The sequence below is a fragment of the Solanum stenotomum genome, chromosome 5 (assembly GCF_019186545.1).
Source record: "Solanum stenotomum isolate F172 chromosome 5, ASM1918654v1, whole genome shotgun sequence".
NCBI lineage: Eukaryota > Viridiplantae > Streptophyta > Magnoliopsida > Solanales > Solanaceae > Solanum > Solanum stenotomum.
In genome coordinates, this window is record NC_064286.1 from 59,985,174 (window position 1) to 60,003,162 (window position 17,989).

Below are 17,989 nucleotides of genomic sequence, written 5' to 3' on the forward strand. Positions count from 1 at the left end.
GCTCAACGTCTATCGGAAACAATCTGTCTACTCTCTCAAAGGTAAGGGTAAGGTTGTGTATACACCACCGTCCCCAGACCCTACTAGTGGGATTACACACAGTATGTTGTTGTAAGAGATTTATTTCAATTCTAAATTTTATCTTTTTAATGTATATATCAAGCCATCATAGTACAAAAGAGGTTGATTCTCCATGTGCAGAGTATGGGGTAGGACCAAACCACAATGGGCTATGCAGCCTTACCTGCATTTCTACAAGCAAACCCATGACCTCCTGATCACGTGATAATGACTTTATCAGTTACGCCAAGGCTCCCCTCTACGATGCACAATAGCATGAAAATATAAAATAATTCACTTGAAAGCATTCTTTTTTTTATAATTAATTCGATCGAGCATGGAACTTTTGCACTATCACAAGAAACAGGAAGTTGCACCATTTCATCTCTCATCAAAAACATTATACAAGGCGTTTACATTCTTTGCAGTCTTACCAAGAAGTTTTTTGCAAAGAAGAGCAAATTTACATCAGACCTATTATTGAGTAAAATATCACAAGCTCACAAAGTGAACTAATGGGGAAAAAGAATATGACTCTCAATGAAATAAGGAGAGTAAAAAAACAAATTTCTTCAGGAAAATAAAGCTTCTAAATAGTCATCAACATAAGCTAGGCATGGCCAGTGATCTGTTCGAATTCGAACGAGTGTAGAAGTATAAGAAACTTCCATCTGAAAAAGGAGATGAAATCTTGGTGGAAGGAATATCAAAATCTGAATAATGCCTAGGGTTTTCTTACTAATTTGGACATAACCCCCTTCTCCATCATCTTCATCATCCTTGTACTTGAGGTAAAGCGGTCCCCCAACTAAACTGGTTTCCGCGATGGTATCATCCGTGGAAGAGGAACCCAAGTTAATCTCATCCCATGTAATGTCCCTTATAACTCCTCCCTCCTTCATGAGGTTGGTTAGAGAATCACCAGTTACACATACAATAAAAGGTGCCAAGGATCGCTCTACAGCTTGGATCAAAGATGCCACAGGAACCTCTAGTAACTTCACGGAGCGAGTACCACTGATTGCTATGACCCCTTTACCTCCTTTGAGTACAAATGTCTCCCGCCCAGTGCTGGTTGAAGCGCCACATGCTTCCCACAAAGCATTGAACAGATCCACGTAGTAACCACGTTCTGCATCTTCAGGGATGTCTTCTGGGACAATAGCTTTGAGAAACATATCTTCAATTCCTACTGTAATGTTATGCAGCTGTCCTCTAATGATCTGACCATTATCCGCATTCGTTTCAATGAAAACATCAACAAAACCAGGTATTGGATCCTGTGGTTCCAATTCAATCAGAACAGGAGCTTTGAAGCTTTTGTCATCTCCAGGAGTTTCAGAAACATCTTCCACAGGGATAATATCAAGGGAATTCGTCTGGCTAAAAGAGTAGAAACCTTTGGGTGGTTGACCTAGAAGAAAAGGAACATGGCATGATGGAATGGAGCCATATGGCGCAGAAGAAGAGAACTTGAGAACAGTTGCATATAAGGCAGGAAGGGTATCGACTCCATTAGCTGGCAAATTGTTTACCCAAATGCGACTGAAGGGCTCTGACTCAAACCTTAAAGTACAGGATATTTTGATCTTGGTACCCGGCATGTGTCTAAAGTCAGGAATAAATGAAAAATGCTTCCTCAAGATTTCAACTATCTGTGAAATCTTTGAATCCATCACACGTAATGGCTCTGGAGGCTGATTGTGCCGATTGGCTTCAGAGATCACTGTACCATCAGTAATTTTGTCAAACTCACTTTGCTCACTTGGGGACGCGTTGTCCTTGATGGGTTCTATATAACTAGGTTTCTTGGCATCAAATCCCAGGGCTGGCAGGGACAAAGACCAAGATTGTTTAACCAACAATGGCACAATGCGCTCAAGATGCATGCAGGACGAAATATTCCTAGATTTCTTAGGGTCGTGAGAAAGTCTAGGAGACTGAACACTGAAGAAAGAGCTGGAATGGGTAGATGGAGAAATTCCAGGAAGCTGGTCCCCACTGTTTAGAATGTCTCTTAGCTTTTTCCCAGGAACACAAATCAGCATCCGCAGGTAAATTCTGTAAAATACCACCAAATGTTAGAAAACAATAGTATATTGCACACTCAATATGTTTATTTTCCCCAGTTAATCCTACGAAGTGCAAATTCAATGGTGAACAAGCTTCCCAATGTTATTGACATCTTTCATTTGCGGTGAACAGGTGACGATATAAACAATGTGTACATCCGAACAGAATGAGGTAAGAAATGGGATGGAGATATTTCTCATAGTATTACCTGGCATTATCACGAACTTCCAGATCTGGGAAATAAAGACAAGTGAATGATAAAAGACGAGACAACCCAACAAATAATTTGGAACTATAGTGATGCATGATCATAGTTCGACAAATTCCAAGAACTTTACTCCCATGACTCCAAGACCTTAATCCTGTATCTGGACCATGTTTTTCAACAAGAACTACCATGAACCTGGTAAGGAGCTCTATTAACCCACTAGGTGAAACCTTATCACTTTCAGCAATCCTTTCCAATATACAGAAGTAAGATACCAATTTGTAGTCTATCTTGAGTTTTGGAAGCAAGTTATCATCAAATGTCTTAAGTAGGCGTTCTCCCAAAAATTGATGTTTGTAACATGTCAACAAGCGGTCTGTGAAGCCAACAATGACAGGGACCAATCCTCTATATTCAGACAAAGAGTCTATAAGTGTTCTCTGCAAAACATAAGTCAAGCTTCAGAAACATTTAGGCAAAAAATATATGAGCATCATTGCAAAATCAGAGTAGAGTATCAGTACTACTGATAAGTCAGGAGGAGATGCATCATCTGTCATTCATTTCTAAACTCCTATAAGACAAACTCCAGTAACACCTCTACGATATAGCTCCCAAGATAAAGTAATCAACATCCGTATTTTGACAAGAAGATGGAAGACATTAAAGCTACACACGTGGCAGGGCACCTATAGATGGCCTGAAGGAAGAACTTGTTATATATTGTTGGAGAGTTACGGTGTATGCAGATTCTTTTCACCAAAGTTCTTATCTTTCATTGGAGCACATCTTCTAGACCTCTCTATTATGCTACAGCCTTCTAACCTTCTTTCATCAATAATATGTTTTCCTCTATACTTTCAAATTCAAACAGATCAAGTAAAACGGAAAAGAAGAAAATATCTAGCGACTGTTTGCACATAGAGACGCAAAGTGAAAAGAATGTATAAGCTCTTTCCTTTTAGTGAAGCACCAGATGCGTCAAACCAATGCCACAGACTCAAAGTAAGAATAGAACAACAGGTTCAAAGTATGTGTACCTGCACAGTATGGTAGATTGCTGGCTCCAAAAGGCTTTTATTGGAGATAGAATCATTTTCTGAGTGAGATGTCTGACCGATCAAAAACTTATGGATTGCACGGAATGCCACAGAAGTTTCCATACTCCAAGGAGGTAACCATTTAAAAGCTGATACACAAACAAGGCCATCTTCAAATAACTTTTCCCGAGTCATTTGTGGACTGCCTTTTGAACTCATTACTCCATTGACATTATCAATCAAAACTGAACAATAGGCAAGCAAGTCAAGCTTCAACGATTTCAAAGCGAGGGGATCAAACACCGATGGGTAAAAGCTCAAGCTCATATCAACAACATTCTTCCTTTTCTGAAAATCCCTCTTCAATACCAACCCTATGAACCCAACTAACCAGTGCAGCACCAACAATCGAAAAAACAAATGATGCTGGGATTCTTTGGATAACAACAACAGTCGACTCGCAATTTCCATCTCTTGCCCTTCAAAAGAATCCATATAGCTTAAGTACATGACTAAATATGCATGCCATAGCAAAGGATCATATGTATGAAGCAATCCCGAAAACTGAACCTTCAACAAAGATGGCTGCAAATCCAATACTGCAGCAACTGGCAATGTCTTACCCATGAACTCCAATAACCCCCAAGGAGTCAAATTCTGTGGACATTCAAGCAAAAAAGCAACCACTCTCCTCAATTCCCTGTTACTCAAATCCGATAACTCCCCTTGAAAATGTCCATTTTTAACATTTTCATCAACCAAAAACCTAGGTACAGTAAACGGAACCAATGTCGAAGAATTACTGAATGAAACAGTAGGTTTTAATCTAGCAATGTTATGAACAACAGTTGATAACAATAATGCATAGCTTTGGGCAGCATGAGTACGCTCATTTTGGCACAAACTCCACAAATGTGATCCAATTTCCGAAAGTAAACAAGGAAAAGCAGTTTCTAATTCACGTAAACATTCGCAAGCAATTGATCGAGTTTGCCGGTCAACGCTATGATTTGGCCGGTTAATAATAGTTAACAAAAGCTCAATTAAACTTTCAAGAGGAGTAACAAAGCTATAGTCGAGACAATTCGATGTATAACTCACGTAATTGACGAAAATTGAAGTTGAAGAGATAAGAAACTGTTCCTTGAGAGCGAACGACGTTGAAACGCCGTCGTTTGGTGATTGGATTACCGACCGGAGGGCTTCGAGGAAGCGGTTGAGGAAAGTAGGTGATACGGTATCGTTTTCGTCTGTGCTGAAGTGTTCTTCGATGAAGATGAGGAGCTGGAGTTTGAGATTGTGAGGGATATCTTTCCGGAGAAGTGAGGAAAGTGTGAGGTCAAGGAGAGGAACGGCGGCGTAGTTGATGGAAGTCCACCGGAGCCGCCGTGAACCACCGTGGTTGTAATCGTCGATTAGATTTTCCCATTCTTGCGCCGATAAGGGTTTGAGTTCCGGTGACATTTGTTGGGTAATGACTCGGCCCGAGTCCGAGTCTTCAAAACTCGGTTGATTAATGGATCTTAGTTCTCATTTTTTTGTCAGCTAGAAGACAATGTCCAGAGGTGACACTTGAACTATACGACGCTTTAATTGAGCATCTGAACACATAATAACGTGTTTCAACTAAATATTTTTATCTACGTAATTGATACTTGAAAACATATGCAAAAAGTTTCAAAAGTTTGAGTCGGAAATATATCTAATAGAAACATTTTATCACGTGTTCAAATATTTAATTGGAACAGATTGTAGTTCGAGCGCCCAAATGACATGTACCGTCAAATTAGTTTGAACGTTCAAATGAAATCTATTATAAAGTTTAAGGGATTGTTTATGCATTTAGTATATTTCTTTTTTGACATGTATACGCTTTAATCATTATCGAGTAATTGTTACTCCTTATATTTATTTTTACTTATCTAGTTTGAATTTTATACGTATCTTAAGAAAGTAATATTAATATGAGTATAAGTAGAGTCGTTATCTTCTTGTTGTGCTTACAAGCATTTGAATCTATTGGAGGAAGTGGTGGTATGGCCGACGATCCAAAATTTGAATGTTATGAGTTATAAATTTTTCAATGACGACTTCAAGTGCTAATTACTACGTTCTTTAGGTTATTCAATCACATTGAAGTTCAGATATAGATAATTGCTTTATATAAGCATGTAGGATGAGTACACATCAGTTATCACGCGAAGGGTTGCTCTCCGTTCAAGTTGAGCAACGATTCGATTATTCAACTACATATTATAAAGAGAGAAGATCGACAACTCTTATTCGGTTAATTATGTAGCATAGTCTAAGCTAGTTGAAACTGATCGCGTATTTTGGCTGCCTGTTTGGTGTAAACAGTCCAAAATGTTTCTCAATTTCAGGGCTCTTCAGATCTTCATTCAACAGCGCGAAAATGTAAGCTTCAATTGGTTTTGATGGTCTTTTCGGACTCCCTCCTTTCACATGTCTAATCAAGTTGTTGTTGTAAGTCCTTGCGTTGTCAATGGACGTCAATTGCCCTGCTCCAGCTGAAGGCCAACCACTCTCTGATACAACGATGTCCAAAGATGAGCCACCGGCTTTTTCAAGGGCTGAGTATGTAGCATCTAAGAGTGCATCAAACAGGTTGCGGTATTCTCTTCCATTATCATTTACAACAACTCCAGGGGATGTAAACAGCGCGTAGTCAAGCTGAATAGCTTGATTGTTTGCTATTGCAAAGTAAGGATATATATTGACAAGTAAAGGTGAGCGGTTAGCTACTAAGAATCTGATGATGGGATCAACATATCCTCGGACGTTGTCTTTAAATTTGCCTCTTGATGGAGGGTAAGTATCTGTAGTAAGTTCGGTTTCAATAGCAGTAGAAACTTTGATCTGGTTTCCAAGACCAGCACCAGAAATCGCGTTCTGAATGTTTCTCATTGCATTGATCACGAAAGGTACATACTGCGCGTTACCATTTAATGGACTAACTTCATTTCCAACAGCTATATATCTGAACTTGACATTACCATAGTTCCTAACATTGTTTTGGACCCAAGCATTCGCGTTAGCTTGGCTAGACGCGATATTCTGAAGGTCAGGATTTGGCACGCCTAGTATGAGTTCAATATTCGAGCCTCTAAGGGCTTGGAGAGTTGGTTGATGAGGATCATAGATTCTCATTCTTCGTATATTGTTTCGATTGCATAGAGCCACAACATCTACTGGAGATGGTAATCCATTCCCATTTCTTCCATAACAAACTCCTGTTTGTGCTCCTGTATAACAATATTATCTATTAGCTCGTGATGAATCAATGTATTACTCAATCAACTGAAATATCACGACAACTAGAAACATATAAGTTATACACACCGTCAATATAAAGATTTTTTAAGTACCTGTGAGATCTAAGGTAGCCAATATAAGTATCACCAGCAGAGTCGTCACGGTAATTGGAAAATGTAGTTTGGTACAAGCCATGGCAAAGAAAAGAAAATTGATTTGTGGATGAAATAGCAGAAAAGCTTACACATTTTATAGTGAAATTTTTATACTATGTTACTCTAATTTCCACATATAAGTCAAATTAATCAATGGAGAAAAATGTTACACCTTGTTACAAGATGCAGAAAAGTCTGCAGCCCCTAAATTTCCTTGGTGAAAATGACTAGATGAAATGTGGAATTTGTTAGGCAGCCTTGCAATTAATTGTTGCATTAACCATTGAGGAAAATTTGTAGATATTTAAGTCTGTTGGAAATAGCTTCTCTACCTTCTCAAGGTAAGGGTTAGGCAATGTACACACAACCCTCCCCTAGTCCCCTGACCTCACCTGTAGAATTACCCTGGGGATGTTGTTATTATTTCTCTTAGGACTAGTCTATCGGAAAAAAAACTTATCTATCTTCTCGAGGTAAGGGGTAGGGCATCGTAACAAACTATCCTCCCTAGACTCCAGTTGTGGAATTACGTTGGGTATGTTGTTGTTATTTCTCTTAGGTTTAAAGAAGAATATCCATTACTTGGATGCAAGGTAATTGAAGTCTTGCATAAGAGACACTAGTACTAACATGGCTGTAATATTTTGACAATTCAAAGTCTGGACTAGCATGTCACTTTCTAGATTCAATATGCATACTAAGGATTTTGCATAAGTAGTGTCGATCTGTTATCACAATTCAATTTGTACATGGACTTTAGTCCGGAATTCAAAAGTTTTACTTATACTATTCCAAAATTTATCATTTTTCAGAAGGTACGAGTCTACTATGCATGCATTTAGTCATTTATTATTTTTCAGAAATACATACATATATGTGTCTATACGCGCCTGTACGTCCCTTTAAAACGATGTCTAATGATGCAAACAAAGTACGTTTGTTGGTGGGAGATAGCAAGTACCTGACAATACTAATAGTTGTGATAACAAGCTGACCTGGACACCCAACTTGTAAAAAAAATGCATTTGCTTCTACCGCTAGAGAGTTACTAGTACTTGTGTCAAATGCATCTTTGTAATATAAATGTTACTATAATTAAATTAATTTGACGTAAAAAATGGTACCATTCTAAAAGTCATACATAATAGGTATAGCAATGGTTAGCATGATATTATTGACTATATTGAATACTAGACACCTAGACCAAGGGTGTGTTTGGTACATTTGATAATATTTTTTAGGAAAAGAAGTGATTTTCTTACTTATGTTCTGGTGTTTTGATAAGTAAGTAAAAAATATTATCTCAAAGGTATTATATATAATCTATTCAAACACTATCAGAATAGGGGTATATTGGACTAGGGTTTGATATAAGACAATTAGTGTAGAATGCTACTCATAAAATTTATTTTCTCGATAATCTCTATAAAAGTCATTTTTCCTTATCTATAAGAAACTATTTTTTCTGGACAAAAAAATAAAAACTTTTAATCAAAAAACCATTCCCTCCCTACCAAACACCTTAATTATTGAAAATTTGCCAATTGGTTTAGGACTTGACAATAAAAATTATTCTAGATGTGTTAGGTTGAGTCCATGAAGGACTTAAAAAGTCAGATGGCAAAAACAAATATATAACTTAAGTTATAATATTAATCAAAATTCTCACATATTTAATTAACTATTTTCCGTGCACACGCATTGCGCATGTTTCCCATATTAATGATATTTTAAAAAATACATACACATTTAGTTTTGAAAATAAATGTAGCAAAAATTTGCAACTAAGATTATTTTTGAAGAATTAACATAAATAATTGTTCATCCAATTGATTAAACTATAAAAAAAAATCGGTGAGTATATAATATTATATATGTATAATTCATTTGTAATGTGTACGATCATGTGTAATCAATATATATATATCCGCTAGAAAAAGTAATAGTAAATCTATCTGACTATTTAAGTGAAGATACCTACATTTTGTGGTAGCTAAACTAGTTTTTATTCAATGATATCATATCAAAATAAAAGAAAATTTTCCTTTTAAAGTTTGATACTATATTTATATATGACGCGGATACTCCTAATTCTTTCAGTAAAATGAATCAGTAAATTCAAATATGAAGATACATATGAAGACACATTACAGAATACAAAAAATTAGGAAATAATTTTTTCAATACCAATCACATGATGCCATGAAGGCATATAATCTGTGATATCCAACTACTATATCAACAATAACAAACAAATTAAGATGAATGTAAACTTTTTAACTTGGTAGTTCTCAAATTTTTTACTAGTAGTTCCCACTTTTATAGTAAAATACTACAAGATATCATTTTATAACTCCCTCCAAATACACAAATAACGTCGCATTTATCTATAGCCATAAACAATTATAATTACAGTACATTATAAGAATAAATCAATTAATAAAAATTCTAAAATCAGTCTTCTAAAAAATCCAACTTCTTCCTTTTCATAGCTCATGAATTTTTGCTAGCACTCCATATGGAGATAGTGGTCTTCATATATCATCCAATATGAATGTTGAATGTTGCATGTAAATTGATATGACAATTATTCAATTCCAACATGTATCAACTCTACATGTTTCTCCATCTCCCATTTTCTTTATTTCATGCAAAAGGAAAAATTTAAAGGAAAAGAAAGAAAATGAGAAGGAAGGCCAGAATTTTTTTTAAAAAAATCTGCTCAACTAAAGAAACAAAACTTAAGGAAATGAAAATCATTTGTTACCTTTATATAGTGTTTTTTTTTTTTTTTTATGTTCTTTGAAATTCCTTTTAACATAATATGTATTTATTAACCTACACTTAAATACTTAAATGAACTGTTCAAATTCTACTGATTGTTATATTAACAAAGATTAGTTACTAATTTAAAAGTGTTAGAATTTGATAAGTCAAGTTAAAGAAAATGAAAAGACAAATTATAGGAATTGTAAAAGTTAGGTAAAGTAATACATGATGTGTTAATTTAAAGCAATTAATCATGTATTATGTGAATTCCTTCGATACGTTTGTCTAAGTATTAAAGTACCACTTTTCCACTTTCAAATCCCGTTCAATTTATGTAATTGAAAAATTAATTAATTGAATTTTATTTAACTTTTACTTAAGGTGCGCAAAATACTATTTTTTAGTTAGATATTTAATTAAAATTCGGTTATGAATACAAATATTTATTAGAGAAAACTTATTGAGAATTCTAATATTTGACTAATTAAATATTTTATAACATTTTAACTCATAGTAGGGGTAAAATGGTAATCCAACTTTGAAGTTAAAAGTTTCCCACTTTTAATAATATATATATATATATATATATATATATATATATAATATATGATGATGATGAATTTCTATATATAGACATAATATAAACAAAATCAATTTTGTTCTTTTAAGCTAACCTTTAAAGCCATCCCTGATTAAAATTTATCTTGTTCAGTCTTGTCCCGCCCCGCTCTGCACCATGGAACTCTGCACCATTTCCATTTCCAGAATGGCTAGCACATGCAAAGTACTATATTATATGCAGAATGGAAAGCAACTTATCAATCACTAAAAGTCTTTACAATAAGTCATTCTATTGATGTTATCATATACACTATTTTTCATTAGTGTGTTTATATGGTATACTTCATCTATCTCAATTTATGTTACTCTTTTCATTTTTCGGGAATCAATCAGAAATTTGAGCATGGATCTTTAATTTTTTTGAAATGAAATTTATATATTTATAAACTACGTAAAAAGTACTATAAGTCACAATAATTGACAATTTAAAATAATTAAAAGATATATGAAAAATTTACAGTAAAGAATAAATTTGTTTGAATCTCAAAATTCAAAAAGTGTAGCATGAATTGGAATTGAGGGAGTATTATATATAGATTCATGAGAGAGAAACAATGAAAGATAATAATGTACTTAAATGTGTTTAAAGAAGAACCACAATTCCACCAAGAGTATTCAAAGGCAATTATATTAAAAAGGATCTTGTTGGAACATACATTAAGCCTAGGGGTGTGTTTGGTAGGAAGGAACATATTTTCGTGAAAATTAAAATAAGTTAGTTTGCTAACTCTTATTTTGGTGATTAATAAATAAATAATATTGTCCTAAAAACTTGGAATGACTTGTGAGCATCTATATTAATTCAACATGAAAAGGCTCAAATAGACAATCAAACTTTCAGAAAAGCTTATTTATGTTATTCATGCATTAAAAGTGTGGTCCATCTATGTTATTTTTCATTTGAGAAAAGGTTCATCCATATCATTAATTATTTGTTAACTGTAATGACATAGATGAACCTTTTCTCAAAATTCAAAGACATATTTGAGTCGTTTTCCTTTTAAAAAATAATTTAATTAATGACGTGATCGAATTATAATCGAACAATTTTCAGTTATCAAATAATGATATGGATAAGCCCTTTCTCAAACGGAAATGACATAAATGAATCAAACTTTTAACGAATGACATAAATGAGTCTTTTCTTAAAACTCGATAACATAATATTTAAGTCTTTTCCTTTTACCTTATAAAATTAAGGGAAAATGAATAAATATACCCCGAACTATCGTAAATGGTATGCAGATACCATCCGTCATACTTTTGGGAAATTTTGCCCCTACCGTCCAAAAAACTAAGACATTTATTAAATATCGAATCGACAGATAAAATTGTGTCACGTGTCCCTATTTAGTCTTCTGTTAGAGTGAAGGGCATATATACTCTAATTTTTGGATGGCGGAGACATCAATATCGATTCCAAAAATATGACGGAGGGTATTTTCATATCATTTACGATAGTTCAGGCGTATATTTGTTTTTTTTCCCTAAAATTAATTGAAGTACCCTCTCTATGTGTGGTATGTACTATGTACTAGATATCCACTTGTCAAGGACACAAGCATTGGTTGAAGTTCCACAAAGGGGGGTCAAACAATTTGGTGTTGACACACAACTTGTATTACAAAAGTATATGTGCCTTGAATTACAAAGTCCATTAACTAACTGGATTGCATGCCCTACCAATTTAAAACTTTTAAAATGTCTCTTCATCTTCTCTAAATGGCTATATTTTTTTTTGCTAAAAGTAGTCACAAATACCTTTGATATTGTTATATCTCAAAATGGATAATATCTTACCTGACATCCACTTTTAACAAGTCTTTTCAATGTTCTTATTGGCTAAAATTTATTGCATCCCACACAAAACACTCTTTGCAGACGCTTGTTTTATTTTATCCCAACAAATAATGAAGCATGAAGTGAGCATATCGTGTAGCTGATTAGAGTTATGCAAGTAATAATAATATAGTGATGATTAATGAATGAATTTATGTATTATTTTGTGCGGTATTAATTATGCAAAGGTTAGTTATTCATAACTTATATATGTATTAGTTATGCGGATTTTTAAATTGTTAACCAAACATCGTATTAATTTATGCATGAATAATTTATTTCCGATATACCTATCAAACATCATACAAGTTATGTAGAAATTAATACATAAATAACTTGTTTCTTATCCAGCTACCAAATAATCCCTTAGAAATAGAGACTTTTCTCACTGTGAATTATATTAATGAAAAAATTGTGTTATAAAATAATAATTTTTTCATCCATTTTTCACTGAACTATCTCATTGGAAAAAACGCATGGTGAAAAATATATTCCCATTAAAATATTGATAAACTTTCTAAATTTTTCATGTGAAAATACTACTATTAATCTTTTCTCATTAATTCAATTAAAATATTTATAAAAATAATCGACATACATTTTCTACAAGAAATTTCAATGGGTAAATATTGATCTTTTAGTAGTGGTAATTAATTCTCAATATTTAGCTAGAACCACTATAACAAATAAAGGATTTAATGTCAATAATATAATTGTCACTATATCATATTTTATGTTTTATGATAATAATAAATATGAATATTTAAACCAATATTCTAGCAACTCTGAATATAACGACATTAACTTAAATAGTACCGCTAGAGAAAAATATATTGCGACCTCTATTAGGGATACTATAACCTAAATTGACCTATCATGAAGATTTCTATGAGTGATAATCTTGCAAAAAACAATGTCTCTTTTTTTTAGATGATCTTCACGTGAAATTTGATTACGGGTCCTATCTTGTCTGATACACAATAATACATATATTTCTATTTATATTTATAGATAAGGAAAGGTAAGAAAAAGAGGGGATGAAAAATTGGTAATGGCACCAAAAGTCTTCAAAAAATCACCCAAAATTCTAGCATATTGTACCCAAAAAGAGGTATCAAATCCAACCATATAGGTCTTGTGGGAAAACACTAAGTTATAATCAACAGCATCCCTAGTTTTTTGGTATAATAATTATCTGGTATATGTCCATATCCACTAACCTGACTAATACAGATTTTATGTCGTATAAAGTTCATTAAGGAAGAAACGCTCTTTATATATAAAAAAAAAACAGTTTCATTTCTAAGTTTAGAATTAAAGATCACCTCTAATTTAGATCCACATCGTATAAAGTTCATTATGGAGAAACTCTCCCTATCAAAAACCAGTTTCATTTTCAAGTTTTGAATCCGAAACTTCTGAATAAGTGATCCCGTGGTGGTAATTATTAGTAACCCTATATAGTTTGCCAGCTTCTTGAGTTGCTTTCACTATAAAAGTTTTCTTGATATGCTTTTTTATGTGGGGTACATAAATCTCTTAGTAGTTCCCTCCACCAATTTATTGTAAATGAATTAATGATGATGATGGCATATATTATTATAATAATTTATAAGTTGTAAAACCATGAAGAAAAACGTTTAATTCGTGACATTATAATATTTTTTTAATTTGCATCAGCATAAGGCCATTCAAGAAATACTAACCCCATTTAATAGAAATATAAAACATAAAAAAAGAAGAATGAAATTATTAATACTATGCTTCATCTTCAAACGATATATTTTTCCTATCTTAATGTAGGAACGATAAAAAAACTATATGTATGTGATGTTTATATCGATCAAACAAATGAATACAAGATTACCTATGGATATTCTTTTGATGGCGAGATGATATGAAAAATAATTATATCAACGATAGATACAATTTAATTCTTTAAGAATTTATAAATATTTGGTGCGAATAAATTGTGACAATCAACATATATATATATATATTCAGAGTCTTTCTGACCAAATTGCCAACCGTGGATACACTTCTTGATAATGGAATCCGGGGACAACCAATGAAGGATGGTCATAATAGAGTTTACAAGTCATTTTCTGATGTAATTGAAAGCAAAGAGGGAAGATTTCGTGAGACTCTGTTTGGTAAACGAGTCGATTATTCAGGACGTTCTGTCATTATCGTGGGTCCTTCACTTTCATTATATCGATGTGGACTTGATTTCCAAACACTAAGAGAATGGAAGGCAGAAATTAACCCTAGAAAACACTTTCAATCTCAACCATCAGCATATGTTGACTACCTCAACAAGTGGAACCAATTAGTGTTGCTACTTGCTTAGCTAGTGTGAATAAAATCTCGTATTAATAGTTGAAAAGATCAATATACAAAATTATAACATAATATAATAATGTTCGGAGTATGAATAAAATCTCAAATTGATAGCTAAAGAGAATACAAAGCTATATACATATAATAAGGTGAATCAATGTTTTAGTGGTGTGTGAGGCTCTTTGAAGAAATAACACGCTTGATCCAAGAAGGAAAATCATATTATTAAAAGTATTTTTCGATTGGTTTCATTCAACAATTAATAATTCAACAAGATGAGTTTGGAGATGGAGGAAATCATGCAGATGACACACAATGAATCTCCAGATTAATTAATTATTTTTTTTGGAAAAAATCATATGGATTAAAAGCAGACAATATCATATTGTGGAAATTAACTTGACAAGGAGATTCTTGAGTGACCTGATAAAATATAATACTAGTAATAGTCAAAAAGAAAAAAAAAACCTATATATTTTTTTTATAATCAGTATTGTTTTAAGTTATTGTATCCTTTTTAACAGCATAAGCAATAATGTAACTCCGTATTTTTTTTTGGAAAAAGATTTGAAAAATATCCTAACTTTGATCGAAATTATTTTTACGGTATCAAACTTTATGGAGAACATTTTATCCCCTGCACTATTTAATAGTGTATTTTAAAGTTGTATATGTGTCCATGTGGATACGTTACTATTTATAATGATACAATATTTATGATGTCCACGTGGACACATATATACCTTTAAAATACACTATTAAATAGTGCAGAGGGTAAAAGGTCCTCCATAAAGTTTGGTATCATAACAACAATTTTGACCAAAGTTAAAAGTATTTTTCAGACCTTTTTCCCTATGTTTTTTTTAAAAAAATATTTGATGTTTTTGCTCATTAATTCCACAGATTCTTACAAAATTATCATTTGCTTCCTTTAGTGCCACAGAATAAATACTTCAATCATTAATGGATTGTAGAGTTTTTCTTTTTAAAAAATAATTGTGATGTTCAGATCAATTTAGGTATACTTTAGTTAATTGCACGAGATATTTGATATCCTCTACCAATATAAATATTATTTCTTCTGTCCCTAATTACTTGTTCACTTTTGAATTATTACACCTATTAAGAAAATAATAATTGATATAGTGAGTTTACCATTTTACCCCTATTAATTATGAAGTGGATGAATTAAAAATTAGTTTTACTATTTTCAAAGTAATTAATTAAGGGTATAATGGGTAAAAAAGATTTTGTCTATTCTTGATTTGTCAAAATGGACAAGTAATTAGGGACAATTAAAAAAGAAAATGTGAACAAGTAATTAGGGACAGAGAAAGTACTAAACGTTCTCTATATAGGGCTTGGGCATAAACACCAGAAAACTGAAACACCGAACCTAACCGAATTATTTCGGTATTTTGGTTTTCGATTCGATATTCGGTATATATTTTGTATTTTTTGATATTTCGATTCGATTTTCGGTATGTAATTTTGTATTATTCTATATTTCAATTTACCAAAATATATTATATTATATTTATAATATTATTAATATTGTATTAATTAGTAATATTAAATAATAAAAATATAGACAAAATTAGGTCAAACTTTTCACTTTTCAGCTTTTAGCCTTTTACTTTTCAAACTTTTCACTTTTCAGATTTTTGTTTTCAATCTTTTCTTAGCAAGTTAGCCGCATAGCCGCACAACATTCACTTTATTTTCCCACTTCCGGCGATCGGCCGACTAGCAACAAGCCAACGACGAGCCGACCAGCACGCTGCAGGCCAACACGCAGGCAGGCAGCACGCAGCACGCAGCACTGCAGCAGCCGACCGGCGATAACGACCGAACTAACAAAAATCGAACCAAAATAATATAAACAGAATCAAAATAATAAAAATCGAATCGAACTGAAATAATTCGGTTAGATATTCAATACACATGATACAAAAATCGAAAATCGAAAAAATCAAAACCGAACCAAATTACTGAACATCCAACCCTATCTCTATATATCAAAATTAAACAGATGAAAAAAATCACTTAATATTTTTTTTATCTTCGCGTTTACTAGATCAAATAAGATATCATAGTCACAATGATGTTGTCTATGAGAAAAAATATAAACCGGTCTTTATATATTATGCTGATGGGGCAATTAGTGGATTACAGGCAATTTTTTCTAAAAGTACACTCTGACCTAGAAATAGAATTCAACCAAATCAAGAAACCAACCATTTTATATTCATTATTCAAGAAATGGAAATGATTTATTCCAAGAAATATAAATCAGTCTTATTTATATATCGTGTAATTTTTTACTGATCTTTCTGGATTCGCCTCTACTCTTAACATTATGGTATATATCAAAATTTATCTAAGACTCTATAAGATGAGTTCAATTTCAGTAGGGTTCTTGAATGCTACTCTACCCTAAATTTAAATGTGTACCTATAAAGTAATATATATTTCCTTGAAGAGGCATCTTGAAAATTATATAAATTCATGCGATATTCATCAAGAGATCATATGTAGCCTCCTACGTTCGGAAAACACTATTTATCGATAGAATATTCTTTTTTCTTCATATATTTTTGTGATTGCAATTTATTTTTTATCACTTTAAATTTGTTGAAAACAATTATATTATTGAATCCCATTTCTCTACTTACTCATCCTTCTCCTTTAACATACGATCCTCCTACTTAGTCTTTTTACATTATATTTTTTGGCTCACTCCGATCAAGTTCAATAGGTCAACGATCTCCCTAGCTCTAAGCTAAGACAAATAGAAGATTTATAGGTTTAGAATTTTAGATAGTGACATCAAGTGCACTTGATTAACTTGATTTGTAATTTAATATTTATATATATTTATTAATTAAATTTCTTAAACATACATAAATATAGGATCTAGGCCAAAAAAGGTAGAGTATTAATATTCTTCCTTTTAGAGTGTGATGGATTTTGGACACGATTTGTACTGAAAATGTCACATATGTAATCATATTGTCTCTTAGAGTAACACTTATCATAACTTTGGGTGTTTATCTTATAGTCGTGGCAGAGCTAGTTTTGCTAATTATACAATCTAGTTCAAAAAATTCACTTAATATGTATGATTAATTTATCATGAATCTAATAACTTTATCTTTTTAGAATTTAACACTTGTAAACTCAAAATTCTAATTCCGCTTTGACAGTTATAGCCGCAACAGACCATTTATTACATCATTGAGGCCATTTGCCAATTCATACAACTTTAGGCTGGCTATCTTTTTCTTTGTTGTTGTTGTCACACGGAGGGTGACTAAAACCTAACCTATTGAGCAGGGCTGGATCCAGATAAGATTGAGGGGGTTTATTTGAATTTTTTTTGATAGAAAATTATATTGTTTATATATGGTTAAAATTATGTTTAATGTATAAATAGTATATCGATAATGAATTCTTCATTTTAATTAGTTTTTCATGTGTTTACTTTTTCATGTTTTTTGAACCTCGAAGTGAAAATCCTAACTTTGCAACTACTTTTGAATTTTTAAAACAATAGTGAACTTTGTTCATCTTATACAATTTGATCTATTCAAAATATGAAACAAGTGAAA

General features: G+C 32.5%; 2 protein-coding genes across 2 annotated transcripts; both read right to left on the reverse strand.

Moving 5' to 3' along the window:
• Positions 1–427: 427 nt before the first annotated feature.
• Positions 428–4,915, reverse strand: LOC125864664 (uncharacterized). The gene is made up of 3 exons (XM_049544691.1): positions 3,382–4,915; positions 2,342–2,781; positions 428–2,121 (listed from the first exon to the last, which is right to left on the reverse strand). The coding sequence occupies exons 1-3, from the start codon at positions 4,843–4,845 to the stop codon at positions 633–635; spliced, it is 3,393 nt and encodes a 1,130-aa protein (XP_049400648.1). The 5' UTR covers positions 4,846–4,915; the 3' UTR covers positions 428–632.
• A 601-nt stretch (positions 4,916–5,516) lies between these two features.
• LOC125864672 (glucan endo-1,3-beta-glucosidase, acidic) lies at positions 5,517–6,925 on the reverse strand. Its single transcript, XM_049544699.1, has 2 exons — positions 6,768–6,925; positions 5,517–6,644 (listed from the first exon to the last, which is right to left on the reverse strand). Exons 1-2 carry the CDS (start codon positions 6,847–6,849, stop codon positions 5,692–5,694), a joined length of 1,035 nt encoding a protein of 344 aa, XP_049400656.1. The 5' UTR covers positions 6,850–6,925; the 3' UTR covers positions 5,517–5,691.
• Between the last annotated feature and the right edge of the window lie 11,064 nt (positions 6,926–17,989).